The 17016-nt window shown below is 34.0% G+C and overlaps 1 protein-coding gene across 3 annotated transcripts in view; it reads right to left on the bottom strand.

The window, feature by feature from the left end:
- LOC126734717 (rootletin) overlaps positions 1 to 17016 on the bottom strand; it is a 439794-nt gene that overhangs the window by 34274 nt on the left and 388504 nt on the right. For all 3 annotated transcript variants that reach the window (XM_050438438.1, XM_050438437.1, XM_050438439.1), the window contains exons 28-29: positions 10592 to 10718; positions 8353 to 8566 (exon numbers count right to left, since the gene is read on the bottom strand). In XM_050438438.1, the coding sequence (XP_050294395.1) occupies positions 8353 to 8566; positions 10592 to 10718 (341 nt within the window). The remainder of the gene's footprint in view (positions 1 to 8352; positions 8567 to 10591; positions 10719 to 17016) is intronic.

Below are 17016 nucleotides of genomic sequence, written 5' to 3'. Positions count from 1 at the left end.
AATTATTGGAGGCTTGGGATTGTTCGAAGGTTCACTTATGACTGGCTATTAAAGTATCTAAACTTGATTATAACTATTAAATAAGAGGGCGCCACTTATTTTTTTTATAAATGAAAGAAAACTAAGAAAAAGATTTGGTATATAGGTTTCAATTAACAATTAAATGACCCTGGATAAAGTAGCTTTAAAGAGGCAAAAAAAAATATCTTAACAATACAACCAAATTATATTTACATCAAAGACATGTATACACCTCATGTTCTAATCTGTTAAATGTTAATAATTTATTATGAATTAAAATATGAATAATGTTGATATGATTAAAATAAGTTTGACAAAAGTAACATTTAAATTATGATTTCGCTATTAGGTAGATTTCAGCACTTGAAAAATAAATTGCAATTATTAAAGTTTTTTTGTATATATTTGTAGTACGCAGGGGAAAGTTCATGAACCTTTTTACCTAAGGCATATCAGCCTTAACCGAGTTATATCTACTTAACTACCAAAAAAGGTACTGAAAAATACTGAACAAAAATCACTAAAATTATAGATAAGAAATTGATGTATTAAATTATGATATTCATTAAATATTTGTAACGTTAAGTTCAAATAAAAGGTATATTAATAAAAATTTAGATAAGTGAGACAAATCTATGGTTAGTAATATTTAAATGAATGGAATAAACTGGCCTGTAAATTCCTCCAAGAAATGAAGGGCTAGCCTTCAAAATCGAGGCTGTGAATGTATGCCATTTGTAGCTCAGCTATCTGGACTGGGAATCTCTAATACTAGCTCTAACTCTAGCTCCAGCTCCACCGCTTTCAGCAATTTCCCGGGGAAATCAAAAGCCTGCAGCCATCAACAATTGAAGAAGAATAAAGAGGAAAACGGAAAAGTAAAACCCTTGCTAAGTTTCATTCTCTATCCATCAAAATCTTGGGCATCCTGCACCAGAATTATGAATTAAACGGTTCCCTAAAGGAACAAGATTAAGGACTATAAATTACAAACCATATTGGCCACTTCCTACTTCACAAACTTCGGAAATAAAAAACTGGCCTTTTACGTGCGCTCCTACCTGCGACACGGGAACAAGTCCTCGAAGGCTCCAAAAATGGACCCAGTACCAACTAAATCAGTAACGACCCCACCTCTCGCCTGAGCTGTCAATATCAGCCAATCAGAGAAAACATTAATTAAGACCAATCAGAAAAGTGACGGACCGTCAACAGAAAGCATGGATAATTAAACCAGGAGAGTGATGCGTTACAGTAGTAATGTGTCATTGACAGTGTGAATTTAAAGAAATATGAATAAAAGAAGTTAACTGAAATTATTAATGTAATTATTGAAATTAATGAAATATCAATGGAGCGTTAGTGAACATAAGGAGTAGAAAAATAAAACGCTACAAAATGCCATACAAACTCAAACCATGTCACAAAGACAAGCCGCAGAACATTACAAAATTCCGAGAAGAATCCTACGGAACCACATACAATCTGGAAACGCTATAAAAAAGATGGGTAGATCTAGCATTTTAACGGCAAATCAGGAAAATCAATTTTCGGAAAGAATCATTCGTTTGTGTGAAATTGGCATGCCTTTAACTCCCCTGTTAGTGAGACGATCGGCTTTTAAATTCTGTGTTGACAATAACATTAAACACCCGTTTCGCACGTCTAAAGGTGTAGCTGGAAAAGTTTGGCTTTACGGGTTCTTGAAGCGCAACCCACATCTTGCTAGACGGAAAGCTCAAAAGCTCAATAAATTCATAGTAAATGATTATTTTGCCAAGCTCTCTGATATTTACAGAGAAATAAATATTCAACAGAATCCCCAAAATCTCTTTAATATGGATGAAAAAGGTTGCAGGTTGACCATCCACCACCAGCAACAAATTATTGCGAACAGAGGTGCCAAGCGCATCCATATCGTAGCACCTGAACATGCCGAGAACGTGACCATTGCAGGATGCTGCAATGCTTTGGGGAATTCCATACCTTCTATGATCATATTTAACCGGCTGTACTTATCTTTGACGGAGCTTCTAGCCACCTAGATATTTCAATCGTTGATGCTGCAGACCAAGTGGGATTTAGACTGTTTTGTTTGCCGTCGAATACCACCCACGAGCTCCAACCGTTGGACAAAGCTGTATATCGCTCGTTCGAGTATAGCTTCTTCGATACTGGGATATGCATCCAGACCGACGTCTTAATAAAAGTCGCTTTGATTATTCAAATTCAAATTCAAATTCAAAAGACTTTTATTACCACTTAAACATTGTACATAGAAAATTACATTTTTTTATTACAAGAATTTACACAATGCTAAGAGTAATGCGGACTGAACTGCGATTATAAAAACAACCGATAACACATACACGAGCTAGCGCGCATGTGCTGCTCAGACCGTTAAAACATACTAACCTAATTACAACTAAAAGAAGAATAAAGACTTTCCCAATTATAATTATTAAGAAAATAAGTCATTAAACCCTAAAAACATATAAAAGCTAAAAACAAAAAAAAATATAGTGTAATAATTTACTATATCATATACATTAATATAGGTACCATCTGTGCAATAGACAGAGAGGAGGAAGGGCGGCAAAAAACACGAGCCGAGGCTGGAAAACCAGGGCAACACGACGCAAAAATGAATAGATATTCCAAAATGAACCATTTAAAATTTTATTTTTATGCCTGCAAGATCAACAAGACCAGTGTTGATTTAAAAAGTAAGAACTCAAAAATAATATGGTTGCAATTAAATAAAAATAATTAAATTATATTTTTAATAAACATTTGGTGGTGTGAATTTGTTAAAATGCCTATGTTAGTTGAGAATTAAGAAGGATTTCTTTAACATATGCAATAAATTTCTTTGGTGAACTATTTTTAATGTAATCCGGTAACTTGTTCCACATATGAATGCCTACATACTGGAATGATTTTTTAAAACCTCATGTTCGATGAAATGGAATTCTAATTAAGTTTGGATTTCTTATATTGTGTATATAATCATGGTGAAAAAATAAGTCTCTTAAATATGGCGGCTGACCTGATTTAATTATTTTGTAAATTAAATTATACATATGACACTTTCTTCTATTTCTCATATTTAATATAAAATGTGAATTTAGATAAGGAGTAATGTGGTCTCTATACGATATATTAAAGGAAAAACGCATACAACTATTTTGCAGTTTCTGCACCGTCCTTGACAGAGATACGGTTAGTGAGTCGCCATACACAATGTCCGCATAATCCACCAAAGACAGTACAAGCGAATTGCAAAGCAAATATTTGGTGTTTGATGGTAACTGATTTTTGTATTGATATAAGTTTTTTAAACGACCGTAAGCAATTTTAATTTTGTTCTTAATGTGGGAGGCAAAGCTGAGATTTGAATCGAATATAACCCCTAGATTACGTTTTTCCGCAACGGTTGGTATAGCTGTTCCATTAATATTAATTTTAAAATTTTCCATGCAATCTAGAAGATGACTTTTATTTTGTGAAAAAAACATTGCACATGACTTTGAAGCATTTAATTTGAGGTTATGGTTTTCAGCAAACAAAGCAATCTGATTTAAGTCGGCGTTAATTTTATTCTGTGCCACCTGAGCATCTGATATTTTAAAAGAATTATAAATTTGGGAGTCGTCAGCAAATTGGTGCAGCTTAGAATTTTCGATGCACTGATTCATATCAGCAACATATAAAGAGAAAAGTAAGGGGCCTAATATGGAACCCTGAGGCACCCCTTTTTTAAATGACAAAAACCTTGAAAATTTAAATTCACCATCATTCACCGTTCGGACACAATGTAACCGATCTTTAAGATAAGAGCTAAAAAAATTTATGGCATTTGCCGAAAAACCATAATAGTGCAGTTTTGCCAAAAGCATTTGGTGATCTATGGTATCAAATGCTTTACTTAGATCTAAAAGAGTTAGGCAAGTTATTTCCTTTGAATCCTCTTTAAACCTAATATCATTAACAATACTGATTATATTTTCTCCACAGTCTTGAGCAAATGTATGACTCCCGAAAATATAGTCAATGGATTTAGAGCCACTAGTACGTTTCCACTGGATCCAAGTGTCATACCTGAATCAGCGTTTGCCCCATCGTTAGCCACTCAACGTCCTCCAGAAAATATTGAACAGCCTCAGCAGGAAATTAACATAATTCCGGAACCAACAAATGTTACCGTTGTGAGCAGTATCAATAATCTGCCACGTGACTAAGACTCAGATGACCCTGAACATCACATGCCTTTATCCACGTTAAAGGAGATGATGAGAAATTCCAAAATAAACAAAACCCCCAAGCTACTACTACCTCTAAGTAACCTCTACTAACACTACCTCTACTCAAAACATGTGACCATCTTAATAAATCTGTTAAAGAATCACTACCAACCCCTGAACTTTTAAAAAGAAAAACTAACATAGCAAGGAAAAAATCACTTAACTATAGAGCACAAGCAATGACTAAAGATCTTTTTGCATCAGTTACCGAACCCACCACGAAACCATCCAAAATATCTGCTTCTAAGGAGCCGATACCGTCATCTTCAAAAGGTATTGGAAGAAGGACTTTAGAAGTAATCCTTCAATTACTCTTCGTTTTGTTTTGTTTTGTTTGACACAAAGACACAAGATAAAATCGACATAAGACAGTGCATAGCCTGCGGGACCTGGTGTCACGAGGCGTGTGTTGGCTTCTCACAAGATGATGATGACGACTTTATCTGCCCAAACTGCTCTTAGATTTTATTGGTCAAATTTGTTTCTTGGTTAGAAATGTATTTTTAACGTTTATATTTTTATTATTTGATGGGCCTTTTTAACCGACATCATTAATTTAATGGGGCCTTCTTTACCGAACATTCGGATAGTAAGGCCCACTTTCATATTTTTTTACAAAGCTTGTCAAAAGCCTAATCAAAACAATACTTTTTAATTAATATATTATTTTGTTAAAAGGGCTTTATATTTTCAATATTTGGATTGTCCTGTTTTTCTTTAAATTTAGCAATATAAAATAACAATACACAATATTAAACAATAAAGCATTTTTTCCTTAACTGGGCCTTATTTGCCGCAGGTACCTTATTAGATAAATATAGTTTTTTCTCCTTCGTAGCATAGACAACGTAAGATTTCGCAACCTTTTATAGTTTCCCAGTCGTGTACATTCCGGGTTCTCTTGAATTCTCGAAACGCAATCTCGAATGAAGATGATTTCGATCGGCGATCACAGTTTAGTGAAATTATGAGTGAACGAATTATTAATGACCCAAATTTTTTGTTTAATACGCGTTTCTCTGATGAAAGCTCTTTTTTCCTGAATGGCTTGGTCAATTGTCATAACTGCCTATATTGGTCCGACAATAATCCTAGAGTGTATCGTGAGGTACACACCCAATACCCATAAAAGTTAAATGTCTGGGCAGGTATCTTTGGTGATAATATAGTTGCTCCATTTTTTTTACCTGGAAATCTGACAGGTGAAATGTACTTAGAGCTATTACAATAGGCCATTGATCCAGCATTGACAGCTATAATTGAAACTCAAAATGACAGATACGATGAGGATAGAATGATGTTTCAGCAGGATGGTGCCCCACCACATTATACGTTATTCGTGCGAGAATATTTGGATCGGACGTTTCCAGGACGATGGATTGGAAGAAGAGGTGCTATTGAATGGCCTCCACGATCGCCAGATTTATCACCTCTAGACTTTTTTCCTTGGGGTCACTTAAAAAGCAAAGTTTATGAGACTGAACCCACTTCGTTAGAAGATTTACAAGGCAGAATTGTAAATGAGTGTCTTCAAATCACGCCTGAAGTATTGCAGAACGTGCGACAACGCTTTGAGCAAAATCTTTTTTATTGTATGGAGAATGGAGGTAGCCATTTTGAACATTTATTATAAGCTAACACTTAAGCAAATTCTTTTTAAATCTATTTTTGCGATAATTTTTTGAATGACTAGACTTAAAGTCAAAATATTCTGTAATATGATAGAGCTGTCTCATAATTTAATAATACTTGATGGCTTTGTCCTACTGCCTGGCATTGTTTTTCTTAAAAGTACCTTTAGTAGTCTATGATAAAGTAAAAATATTGAAAATTACCTTTTAAGGTTTAAATGCGAAAATTTTAAAAAGTACTTACTTAAATTGCGTCAAACCACAAGTACCCTTGTAAAGAGAATTAAAGGACCTTTCCAATGAGGTATCACTCGACCCCCCTTTCCATTTAAGATTTTAGGGGTAGTGCCACCCCCGCTTAGGGGGTTGTAGGTGGGAAAGTGATTTTGTGATTATTAAGTGTCCCCCTCGAAAATAAAATCGACGGGTCCGAGCGTTTTTTTAAAAAGTTAATGGACTGCCTGTAATTGGCTCTGTTTCGTTTTCGATGCGCCACCCGGTAGATCCATCTTAGCTAAGAACTTAAGCCAGGAGGCAGCGCAAGAAGGCTTGAATTTTGCAATTGGCTTAATGCAATGTTCTGTAATGTCTTAATGTAATGCCATATGCAATAAGTCATTTAAAAAAAAAAGACTGAAAGCCGCCTAAAGAGGGCATATATTATTCCGATGCATAAAGGAGGTGAAGAATATTTTCAATTTTCGTCTAATTGCACTACACGTTATCCAAGATAAGAGAAATATCTAAGATCCCATAAATATTGATTAGAAAAAGGCTGCAGAGTACCAAAAACAAATAATGCAGCACTACCGGTTCAGAGAAAAGACTTGAATGGTTTAGATCAAATCTTAATAACAAAAGTCAGCTTTTAGTCGAAGTCCTTAACATACCATGCATAACATACCATGTCCTTAAATCGAACATCTTAACATACCGGAATATTAAGCAAAATAATAAATTGCATAAAAAAACAAAAAAGTTAATCGGAATAATATAGAAGTGAAACATTTTCAGTGCATCAGGTGTTCAAAATAACCATAGTTTTGTGTTAGGCAGAGCACCAGTCGATCCCTGGACCCAAATCCCGTAACATGAGGGGTTGGGTTGGATTGGGCTATGCTGGATTGGGTTGGGATAAATTGCTTTGTGTTAGGACCTCGAGCAGGGGCTTACGGGTTTGCGCCCCTCAATGTGCTCGACATTTACGAGCCCTCTATATACCCTCTATATACGAATAGAATTTCAAAATGTTACAAAAAATATAGAGGCTACGAAACTCTGCATAAAATATGAATGTTTTAACTCTGATTATTAGCTTGTGTACAAATAATGAAACCCGTTCACTATTATAATGTGAAAACACTGCTCTATTTTGGCTAGACCTCTTCCGTGTTTTCTCTTTTTATTTAGGATACACTTTTTAGACGTGTTTGTTTCTTATTACTTACGTTGAGATTTAACATCATAATTCTGTTTATTATAGAAAATATACACAAATTGGCAACTGCGAGTGTATATGTCAAAAGTTTGACAACGGATCTATTAATGGCAACGAGTTTCGATCATCAAATAGACTAGAATAGACACCTATTTCAGCATATTTTAAAGGAAATTAATATTATTATTTAGCGTTCTATGTGAATAATCTTTTCAAAGTACTCTTTCTGCTAAAATTTTAAAATATTGCAAAATCGGAGATAGTTAAATCGGAGATAGATAAGTCGACAAGACCCCACTTAGACTCCAAAATACGAACAAATTAGTACAAAAACTAGGAGAATAATTAACGTATTTACATTTTCATAACCTTCTATTGTCTAATGCTTTTATGAAATCAGTCTCCATAAAGCTAGAATATATAAGGTAATTCAGGACTTCCTTTAAAGTAATGACCATCAAATCTACTTTCCCTGTTATCAATTCGACATCATCAATAAAAGTTCACCTTCGTTTAGGAGCCCTATATGCATAACATCCCCTTGGGCTTCCCATTGCCTTAAAATTCAACAATTCAGCATCTTGTACAACGATGATGAATATGGAAGGTGTCCCCAAAATACATAAAAAGTTATTTAAAAAATATATAACTTAAACAAGGATGTCATTCTTCCCATAATAATTAATAATACTGTTATACCCTTTTATTGCGGGGAGAACGACAACCTTGCGTAACTTATTTAGTTCCATATTAAAAAATATTTTCGCCACTTTGACTGTTATCTTACTATTAATATTTTAAAGGAATATAATTATGGCTTACACCTGATCAGAGTCAGCTGTAAGCCATGACATAACAAGAGTATTGAGAAAATTGACGTAAATCCTAATATTGCTAAGATATGTCTTTAAATAGTATGGTTTATAGACTATGTCATAATTTTGGAAATACAACTTACCTGCTTCTAGTCTAGAAATCTTAATCTTTAACTCTCTGTTTTCGCTTTCGTATTTTTCAACCTCAGGTACTGAAGAATCCGATTCATACTTTTCCACACGATCTACTCGATCATACGATTTTTCCAATCGATCGAAGGCTTTGCTTTTGGTAGAGCCGAAGGGTTTAGCGGTCTGTCGTTCTAAGTTTCTATTTTCTATTTCTAACTGCCGCAACTATAAAAATATAAATAATCCATATAGTAACCTTTAAGATATTAAGCAGGTTTTTTTTAATAGTTAATAAGAAAATTTGTTTTATTTTAGCTTTCTTGACCATAGAGAAATAGAAACGCCATTTTAAAGCAAATCTGATTCCTTTTCAAGAGGTATGTAACAAAATATCCCTTATAGTGATGGAATAGTGATTTTATGTGTAAATATGTATCCCTTAAGATAAAAGTATATCCCTTATAATAAAATACTTTGTTGGATGCTTGATAAAATTAAATCAAATATCTATCATCGTTCAAACCTTTTTAAAAATACGCATAGTTACTGCCCCTTATTTTAAGTTCATGCTGTTCATTCATGCCGATGTCTGGCCAATTCTTTATTATTACAGCCTCTATTGTGGGAGAGTACAGGTAAACAAAAGTTACACTGGATTAGGGGATCTCATAAGGGTTCTCAGAATTAGACCTTTATTGTCGAACAGCATGTAAACTGAAGTTACCTAAGCTAGTATAGTTTAGGTGAAGTTACTTGGTCAAGCTCCAAAATTGAGTATGTACAAAATGCAATCCACATACTACATATGCGTATTAAAATAAACTGCAAAATATTTTATGATATTTAGTGATTGATCCCCGAATATAAGTATAATACAAGTTAATATTTTACTTATATTCGTTTATTTGAAGAAAAATTTAAAATAATAATAATAATAAATCGTATAAAATAATTGCATTTCCTATTTTTGACCGCACGACTCTGGCTAATATTCCCGGCCCGTTCACAATTCAACCCCAACAGCTAAATATCGTAATATATTTTGCAGTTTATTTTAATGCGTATATGTAGTATGTTGCGTGTATTTTGTACATACTCAATTTTGGAGCTTGATCAAGTAAACCATACCTAAACCTAAACTATACCTGATCTGGAGTTTCGGTAGTCTTCTAATTAATTTGTCCAAAGTTTCCTGAGGTATCTTGTGCCACTCTTTACCACCGTGTTTAACTGAGGCGACCGCACAGTTCTCAGCGACCCTTTCATTGGCATAACGGCGAACAAAAACTCGCCTCTTCGTTCCAAAAACCTCGAATTTCGACTCGTCACTCCAGAGAACTTTCTTCCAGTCATCAATGGTCCATTCTTTGTGTGATTGGGCCCACTCAAGTCTTTACTTCTTATTAACATCCTTCAGTAGCGGTTTTGATACAGCTAAACGTCCTTTAAGACCAGCATTATAAAGTCGCCGTTTTACTGTCGAAACACTGACCGCTTTTTTACGCCTTGTTGATTTTTGCTGTGATTTCAGGGGCGGTAAGGCGTCTATTGCGTTTGCTTGTAATTATAATATCTAAATCCTCCTTTGAACTTGTTGCCTTTGGCCTTCCCGATCGAGGTTTGTTGCTAATAGTCCCTTCTCTGATGAATTTCCTAACATTATAATCGACAGTCCGCCTTGGAATTCCCAAATCCGTCGAAATTTGACGGTTAGTCTTTCCAGCCTTACGAAGTCCAATGATAATACCTTTTGTTTCTACCGATAACTCTTTTGTTTTAGCCATTTTAAAACCAGCAAAGAAACGGTGACAATCGTCAATAAGCAAGCGAAATTATTTACCAATGTTACACAAAATCAATTTTTGAAGACTAAACAACTTTAAATATTTCAAATTTCACCGGAAACTAGCTGTAAACAGATTAGTTTTTTAGAAGAAGTGCATATTTTCACTACATTGTTTATAATATATTTGCAAGACTATTTTTAAATACTCAGTGTTTTTCAACGAACCATAGTTGATAGGTATGCTGTTTAAGCATATATGCAATTTACAAAAGAGATACAATCTAAATATAGGTATAAAGATAAGATTTTTGTATCTAATTTAAAATATTAAAAAGACATGGTGGCAAATACTTTTGAGCGGTAGTGTACCTTTTGGACAATGTGTATATTCACATATTTGTTTTTATCCTGGTGTTTCTATTTCGTTAGCCATAATTGTAATATTAAATAATAGGGTCTCTTACCTTATTGGTCATTGATTCCACCTTTGCCTTTAATTCATTTCGTTCCTTTTGTAGTGAATGCATTTGAGTTTTGAGTTCTTCTTCATGATGTGTGGTCATTTGGTTATCTTGGGGCCACTGCGCTAATCTAAAGATTTGTTTGTTAAATATTTCAAAATAGCCTAAATAAAAAAATAAGTGTCCATATTAATTTGTATTCAATTGAAAATATTATATTATATTCATATTAATATTATATTCACTTATTTTAAGGTTTTCTAAATTTGTCAAAATAATTAAAAATTGGAGTTAAATAGACGATTTATTATTAATATCAAAGATAACAAATGTTTTTGTCGAACTATTTAAGCAAATTCGAAGCAAACAGAAGAATTTGCAAGCCTAAATTGATTAAGGAAAATAAATATCTTTTTGTAACACTTAAACTATGTATATTGTATATACTTATTTTGGCATCTACCAAAATAAACAGAATATTCCATTTAAGAGGAAAAACGAAATGTTTCTAGAATTTTCTGTATTTTTAACAAAATTTAATCGATGCATTTTAGCTCGGGGAATTTGAAAATCGTAATAAAAACAAAGGCTTAGGTCATAAATGTTGCGTTTTTTAAATGAAACAGCCTATTTAGTATTACATTTTTGGACTCTACGGTCAATTCCTTAGAACATTGAACATTTCTTGTGGTTTCACGTATTAATTTTAGGGTCTTATGCCGGGTCCTAAACCAAGTCTTGAGTGAGATCTTAGTTTTAAGGGCCATCCCAAGACCATTCCGAGCCATCTCAGGTGTTGTTCCCATTTCCCATCATAAATTAGAGCTTTATCAAGATTTATTGCTTCTTCATGACGTTATTGATTGGACCTTAGTCAGCTGCTGTCCTTGATTTGCACAATGGGTTACCAGGTCAACAAAGATAAAAGAAACGTGTAAAGTCGGGCTCAAACGACTCGTATACTTGACGAATATGCAAATAATTGAATATTTGGCAAGTATACGAGTAAGCAGGTAATTGTAATTCACACGACTTGGTAATTGAAGAAATATCAGAGCCAAGGTTACTCGTCAATTTTCAGTTAAAAGTACAAAACGAGCGGGTTTAATTCGTCTGCAGTCATCATGGAAAGTGATACTGACAAAGTTGTTGCTTGTGCTGCGTATGTGGTAATAAGTGGTGCTTATTTAAAATTACAACAAAAAATAAAACAAAAAAATAAGAGGCGATGGTGGATGGTGTCTTTAAATAAAAGTAGAAACAGGTACAAAAATAACTTACTTCTTTATACTTTAAAATAATGAAACTCTACTGTGTGTTTTTTTAGATACAACGCTTCTGACATTTTGCAAGATTTAATCCGCGAACCTTCTGGACAGTTTGAAAATTTTTGTAGAATGTCCGCAGATGACTTCAACTTTTTTTTGAATAAAATTGGTCCACTGATAGTGAAAAAAGATACGAATATGAGGAAAGCAATCCCCGTCCAAGAAAGATTTGCTGTTGCTCTTAGGTTTCTAGCTTCTGGAGAAAGTTTCAAAAGCCTTTCCTATCTCTTCAAGTTCTCAGCACAAACAGTTTCAACGTGCGTATTTGACGTATGTAATGCTTTGATAACTGTTCTATAGGATGAGATAAAGGTAAGTAATTTTTTTTCGTAATAATTATAAACTATTTTTTTACAAAAAAAATTATATGAATCTTTAATGTCAAACGACAGGGAAAATCTTCACTTTAAATCAAATAAATCACACTGAGTCTGATAAGATTGTGTCGGAGCTGGTAACAACCCTGTTGATTGTGTAGTACACTGTTTTGTTTCTGTATGTATTCCTCCTAGTGGAGATGGCTGAGGATCATGAGACATTGCCGGTGAAATTGGTTGTGAGAATGAAGTTGACTGTAAACCAGAATTCGGTCTGGTCACTGACATAAGCATTTGATCCTGAAGTGGCTGAGAATAGGTGCTTGGTGAAGTATAACTTAGAGGGGATGATTGTGGAGGAGATATCATTTAATGTGACTGTTGACGTAACTGGTTAATCTTGGCCCGAAATAAAATATTGCCAATATCATGCATGATAGTAACGCGTGTAAATTCATCAAAGCCTTCCAACTTCTCAGCTACTAGTTGTCCAAACAGCAGACACTGATTTGGTTTTGACTTCTTAGCATTACTGACATTTTTCATAATTTTGTATGCCTCATCCATACGTTGCTCTACTATATCCAAGGGCCTCTTCTTTGAATTTTTGCCTTTAAATGGTTCCTTGAAGGTTTCCTTCTGCAAAATGGAGCATTTTCTTGAGTTTCTGAATGAACTTGACTTTGTTTATTAGAAGATTCAGCTTCCTCATAATCATTCGTTGAGTTTTCTCCATCTTCAGTAGTAATAACAATCGCCTCTATTTCCTGAAAAAAAATTATATATTTAAAATTGATATGTTTTTTTTTTAAGTTTTACTATTAATGTAAAAATCGCAATTATTAATGTAAACATCGCAAGAATGGAAAGCAATAGCTCTCGAGTTTAATAAAAAATGGAACTTTCCCCACTGCTTGGGCGCCTTGGATGGGAAACATATAGTTATCCAGTCTCCTATGAATAGTGCATCTGAATTTTATAATTATAAACACAATTTTAGTATAGTTTTAATGGCCTTAGTAGATGCTAATTACTGCTTTACATTTGCTAACATCGGGTGCCAAGGACGAATTAGTGACAGCGGTGTTTTCAGAAATACGATTTTATTTAAGAAATAAGATCGGAAATCTAATGATTCCCGAAGATGAGCCACTGCCTATTACAGATATAGTCAAAATCGCTCTTATCGTGCGGGTGTATCGGATTATCAACGACAAACTTTTGTAGTTACGTTTCATTTCAATTTGCGCAACAACGTTTTTTAACTACAACGCGTCAGATAAACGAAACAGATATATGCAGCGTTAATGTATCAAAAGAAGATAAAATGATAAATGTCAGTGGTTCTAAAACAATTACTTTCATAACAAACATGCCTGTCTCGTTTCGATTGACGGATGACATTATTTGTCACAAGATAATTTAAATTTCAAATTATAGAAAAGAAAAAGCCTTTTTGTGGATTTCTAAATCCTCAAGCCAAAAAAATGGTACTTAATATTATTAATTACTTCGAGAACGAAAAAGAAAATAAAGGGTTGCCTAAGAATGTACAAGAAGAAGTAGCTAAAGCGCTTGGAATTAGTTTAAGAATAGTGCAAAAGGTTGTATATGAAAACAAGAACAATCTTATTTACAAGAGGGAAAAAAAGTGTAAAAGGAAGAACCCCCAAAACTGAAGATTTAAGTGAATGTGTAAAAATGGAAGTAAGGGATAGGATTTATGAACTATATAGGCTAAAAACAAATATAACGCTGCCATTTCTGAGGGATGTTTTAAAGCAACGCGGCACTTTGGAAATTGGACTGTCTGCTTTATCAAAATTAATTAAAAGCATAGGTTTTCGCTATAAAAAAGACTGCAATAGAAGATATTTGTGTGAACTACCAAATATTGTGAGCCAACGAATAGGATTTTTAAGACAATATACACAAAATGAAAAATCAAAGTTAAGGAAAGTGGTATTCTTAGATGAAACTTGGATATTTTCAAACGGGAGTGGAATAAAATCTTGGCAAGATGAATCTGTGAAAAGCGTGAAAAGAAAAAAAGGATGTGGTCAGGGAAAACGATTTATTATTTTACATGCCGGGTCTTCAACGGGATTCGTTCCAGGTGCAACTTTAATTTTTTCTTCTAATAAAAACGTATCATCCATTTTTATCTAAGAGACCAAACGAAAACAAAAACAAAAGTAAGGACACAAAGTCACGGTCTCATCCAATCTATATAATTTCTCAAAAAAGCTTAAAAGCTACACGTGTTTCGCTTCTGTCGGAGCATCATCAGGCCTAAAAAATACATTAAGATATTTTTCAAAAAGAACGCTTATAAAACTCATTACCTAGACCTACACAGATCACATTACAACTAACAACAAAAGAAAAGCTAGGTTAAGTTAACAATTCCCACCATAGTTAAAAATGTATGCTTAAAAAATAAAAAAGTAAAAATTTAAAATGTCATCAGTGGGGAACGATCCCGCAACCTTTAGATTCACAGGCGCGCGTCTAACCCATAGGCCACCAAGTAACATGATAAAACATGGGGAACACTCCGAACTATACTATTAAGTGTGAATATAAGTAAACATCTTAACAATAAAAACTAAAAATATCTAAAATCGAAAAAGAAAAGACTTTTTTTTTAAGACAGGTTGTTATAAATGAGGTGAGGTTCAAACGTGAAAATATCGTTCACACACACAAGGACAGGGCTCCTCTTAGCTTTAGTTATTTCCATCTTTTCTAACAAGTCCAGCTTTTTGCCCTTGGAGCACTCATGCAAAACATCCGCTCCCTGAGCCAAAGAAAAACCATGTGAGGAGGCCAATAAATGATTCGCAAACGCCGATTTAGTTTCGATCATGTCAGCATCCCTATACCTGTCCACCAAACTTGTATGTTCCTTTATTCTGGTGGAAATTTTTCTCCCCGATTGCCCTATGTAAATGGCATTACAGTCACTACATCTTAATGAATATACCCCTGATTTTGAAAAGAAATCTGCCTTATCTATTGTACTAACTAGCTGACTTTTTAAACTGTTTGTAGTTTTAAAAGCAATTGTAAGATTTGTAGACTTAAAAAACTTTGCAAGCTGCAAAGAAATATTACCAAAAAAGGACATTGATCTAAAAAGGTGACTATTTTCATTATTAAGATGGATTAAGTTGTAAGTAAGTTTGTATTTATTAAAGAATTTAGAATAAAGGCGATTAATTATATCAAGTGGAAAACCATTGTTAAAAGCAATATGTTTAATTATATTTAGTTCATCAAGAAAAGCTTCTCTAGAAAGGGGGATGTTGAAAAGGCGATAGAAAAGGGAATTAAAAGAGGCAAATTTGTAGGAATAAGGGGAGTTTGAGGAGTATTGGATGACATTATCCGTAGTGGTGGGTTTGCGGTAGATCTGAAATTCAAGTTTGTTGGTATTTTTTGAAATAAGAACATCAAGAAAAGGTAACTTTCCATCTCTTTCTTCTTCAATGGTAAACGAGATATTTGCGTGAAGAGAGTTTATAGAAATGAGGAAATCCGCTAATTCCAGATCATTTCCATTCCATACCACAAAAATATCATCCACGTATCTCCTATATACAGTGAGAAAAGCACCAAACTTTCCATTGACAATCTTTTTCTCCAAATGGTGCATAAAAATCTCACTGAGAAGAGGAGAGAGGCAAGACCCCATTGCTAGTCCAGTAACTTGTCTAAAAAACTTGTTGTTGAAAACGAAAAAATTCTGATCAAGTACTAGCTTAAGGAGTGTTAAAAGATCATCAACAATAAATCTGTCAAGCAGTGACTTAAGCAAAAGGGACCTGACTAGATCAAGGCAATCACCAGGTGGAATGCTTGGAAATAAGTTCTTAACGTCGAGAGAAATTAGTTTTGAACCCTCTGGTATGCAGATATTTTTTAAAAAATTTGTCAACTCTACTGAATTTTTTGTGGAATAAGTACTTCCATATCCATAATCCATAAACCCAATCTCCCTATTAGGCCAGTAGTATCGTTTGTAAACTCACCTTGTTACAACTTGTCAGCCTGGTTAAATACCACACTCAGAGATATAACTGGTTTCAGAAGTACTTATTCCACAAAAAATTCAGTAGAGTTGACAAATTTTTTAAAAAATATCTGCATACCAGAGGGTTCAAAACTAATTTCTCTCGACGTTAAGAACTTATTTCCAAGCATTCCACCTGGTGATTGCCTTGATCTAGTCAGGTCCCTTTTGCTTAAGTCACTGCTTGACAGATTTATTGTTGATGATCTTTTAACACTCCTTAAGCTAGTACTTGATCAGAATTTTTTCGTTTTCAACAACAAGTTTTTTAGACAAGTTACTGGACTAGCAATGGGGTCTTGCCTCTCTCCTCTTCTCAGTGAGATTTTTATGCACCATTTGGAGAAAAAGATTGTCAATGGAAAGTTTGGTGCTTTTCTCACTGTATATAGGAGATACGTGGATGATATTTTTGTGGTATGGAATGGAAATGATCTGGAATTGGCGGATTTCCTCATTTCTATAAACTCTCTTCACGCAAATATCTCGTTTACCATTGAAGAAGAAAGAGATGGAAAGTTACCTTTTCTTGATGTTCTTATTTCAAAAAATACCAACAAACTTGAATTTCAGATCTACCGCAAACCCACCACTACGGATAATGTCATCCAATACTCCTCAAACTCCCCTTATTCCTACAAATTTGCCTCTTTTAATTCCCTTTTCTATCGCCTTTTCAACATCCCCCTTTCTAGAGAAGCTTTTCTT

Source organism: Anthonomus grandis, chromosome 3 (assembly GCF_022605725.1).
Source record: "Anthonomus grandis grandis chromosome 3, icAntGran1.3, whole genome shotgun sequence".
NCBI lineage: Eukaryota > Metazoa > Arthropoda > Insecta > Coleoptera > Curculionidae > Anthonomus > Anthonomus grandis.
The sequence above is the reverse complement of the archived record's forward strand: the minus strand, read 5'-3'. Positions and strand labels throughout refer to the sequence as shown.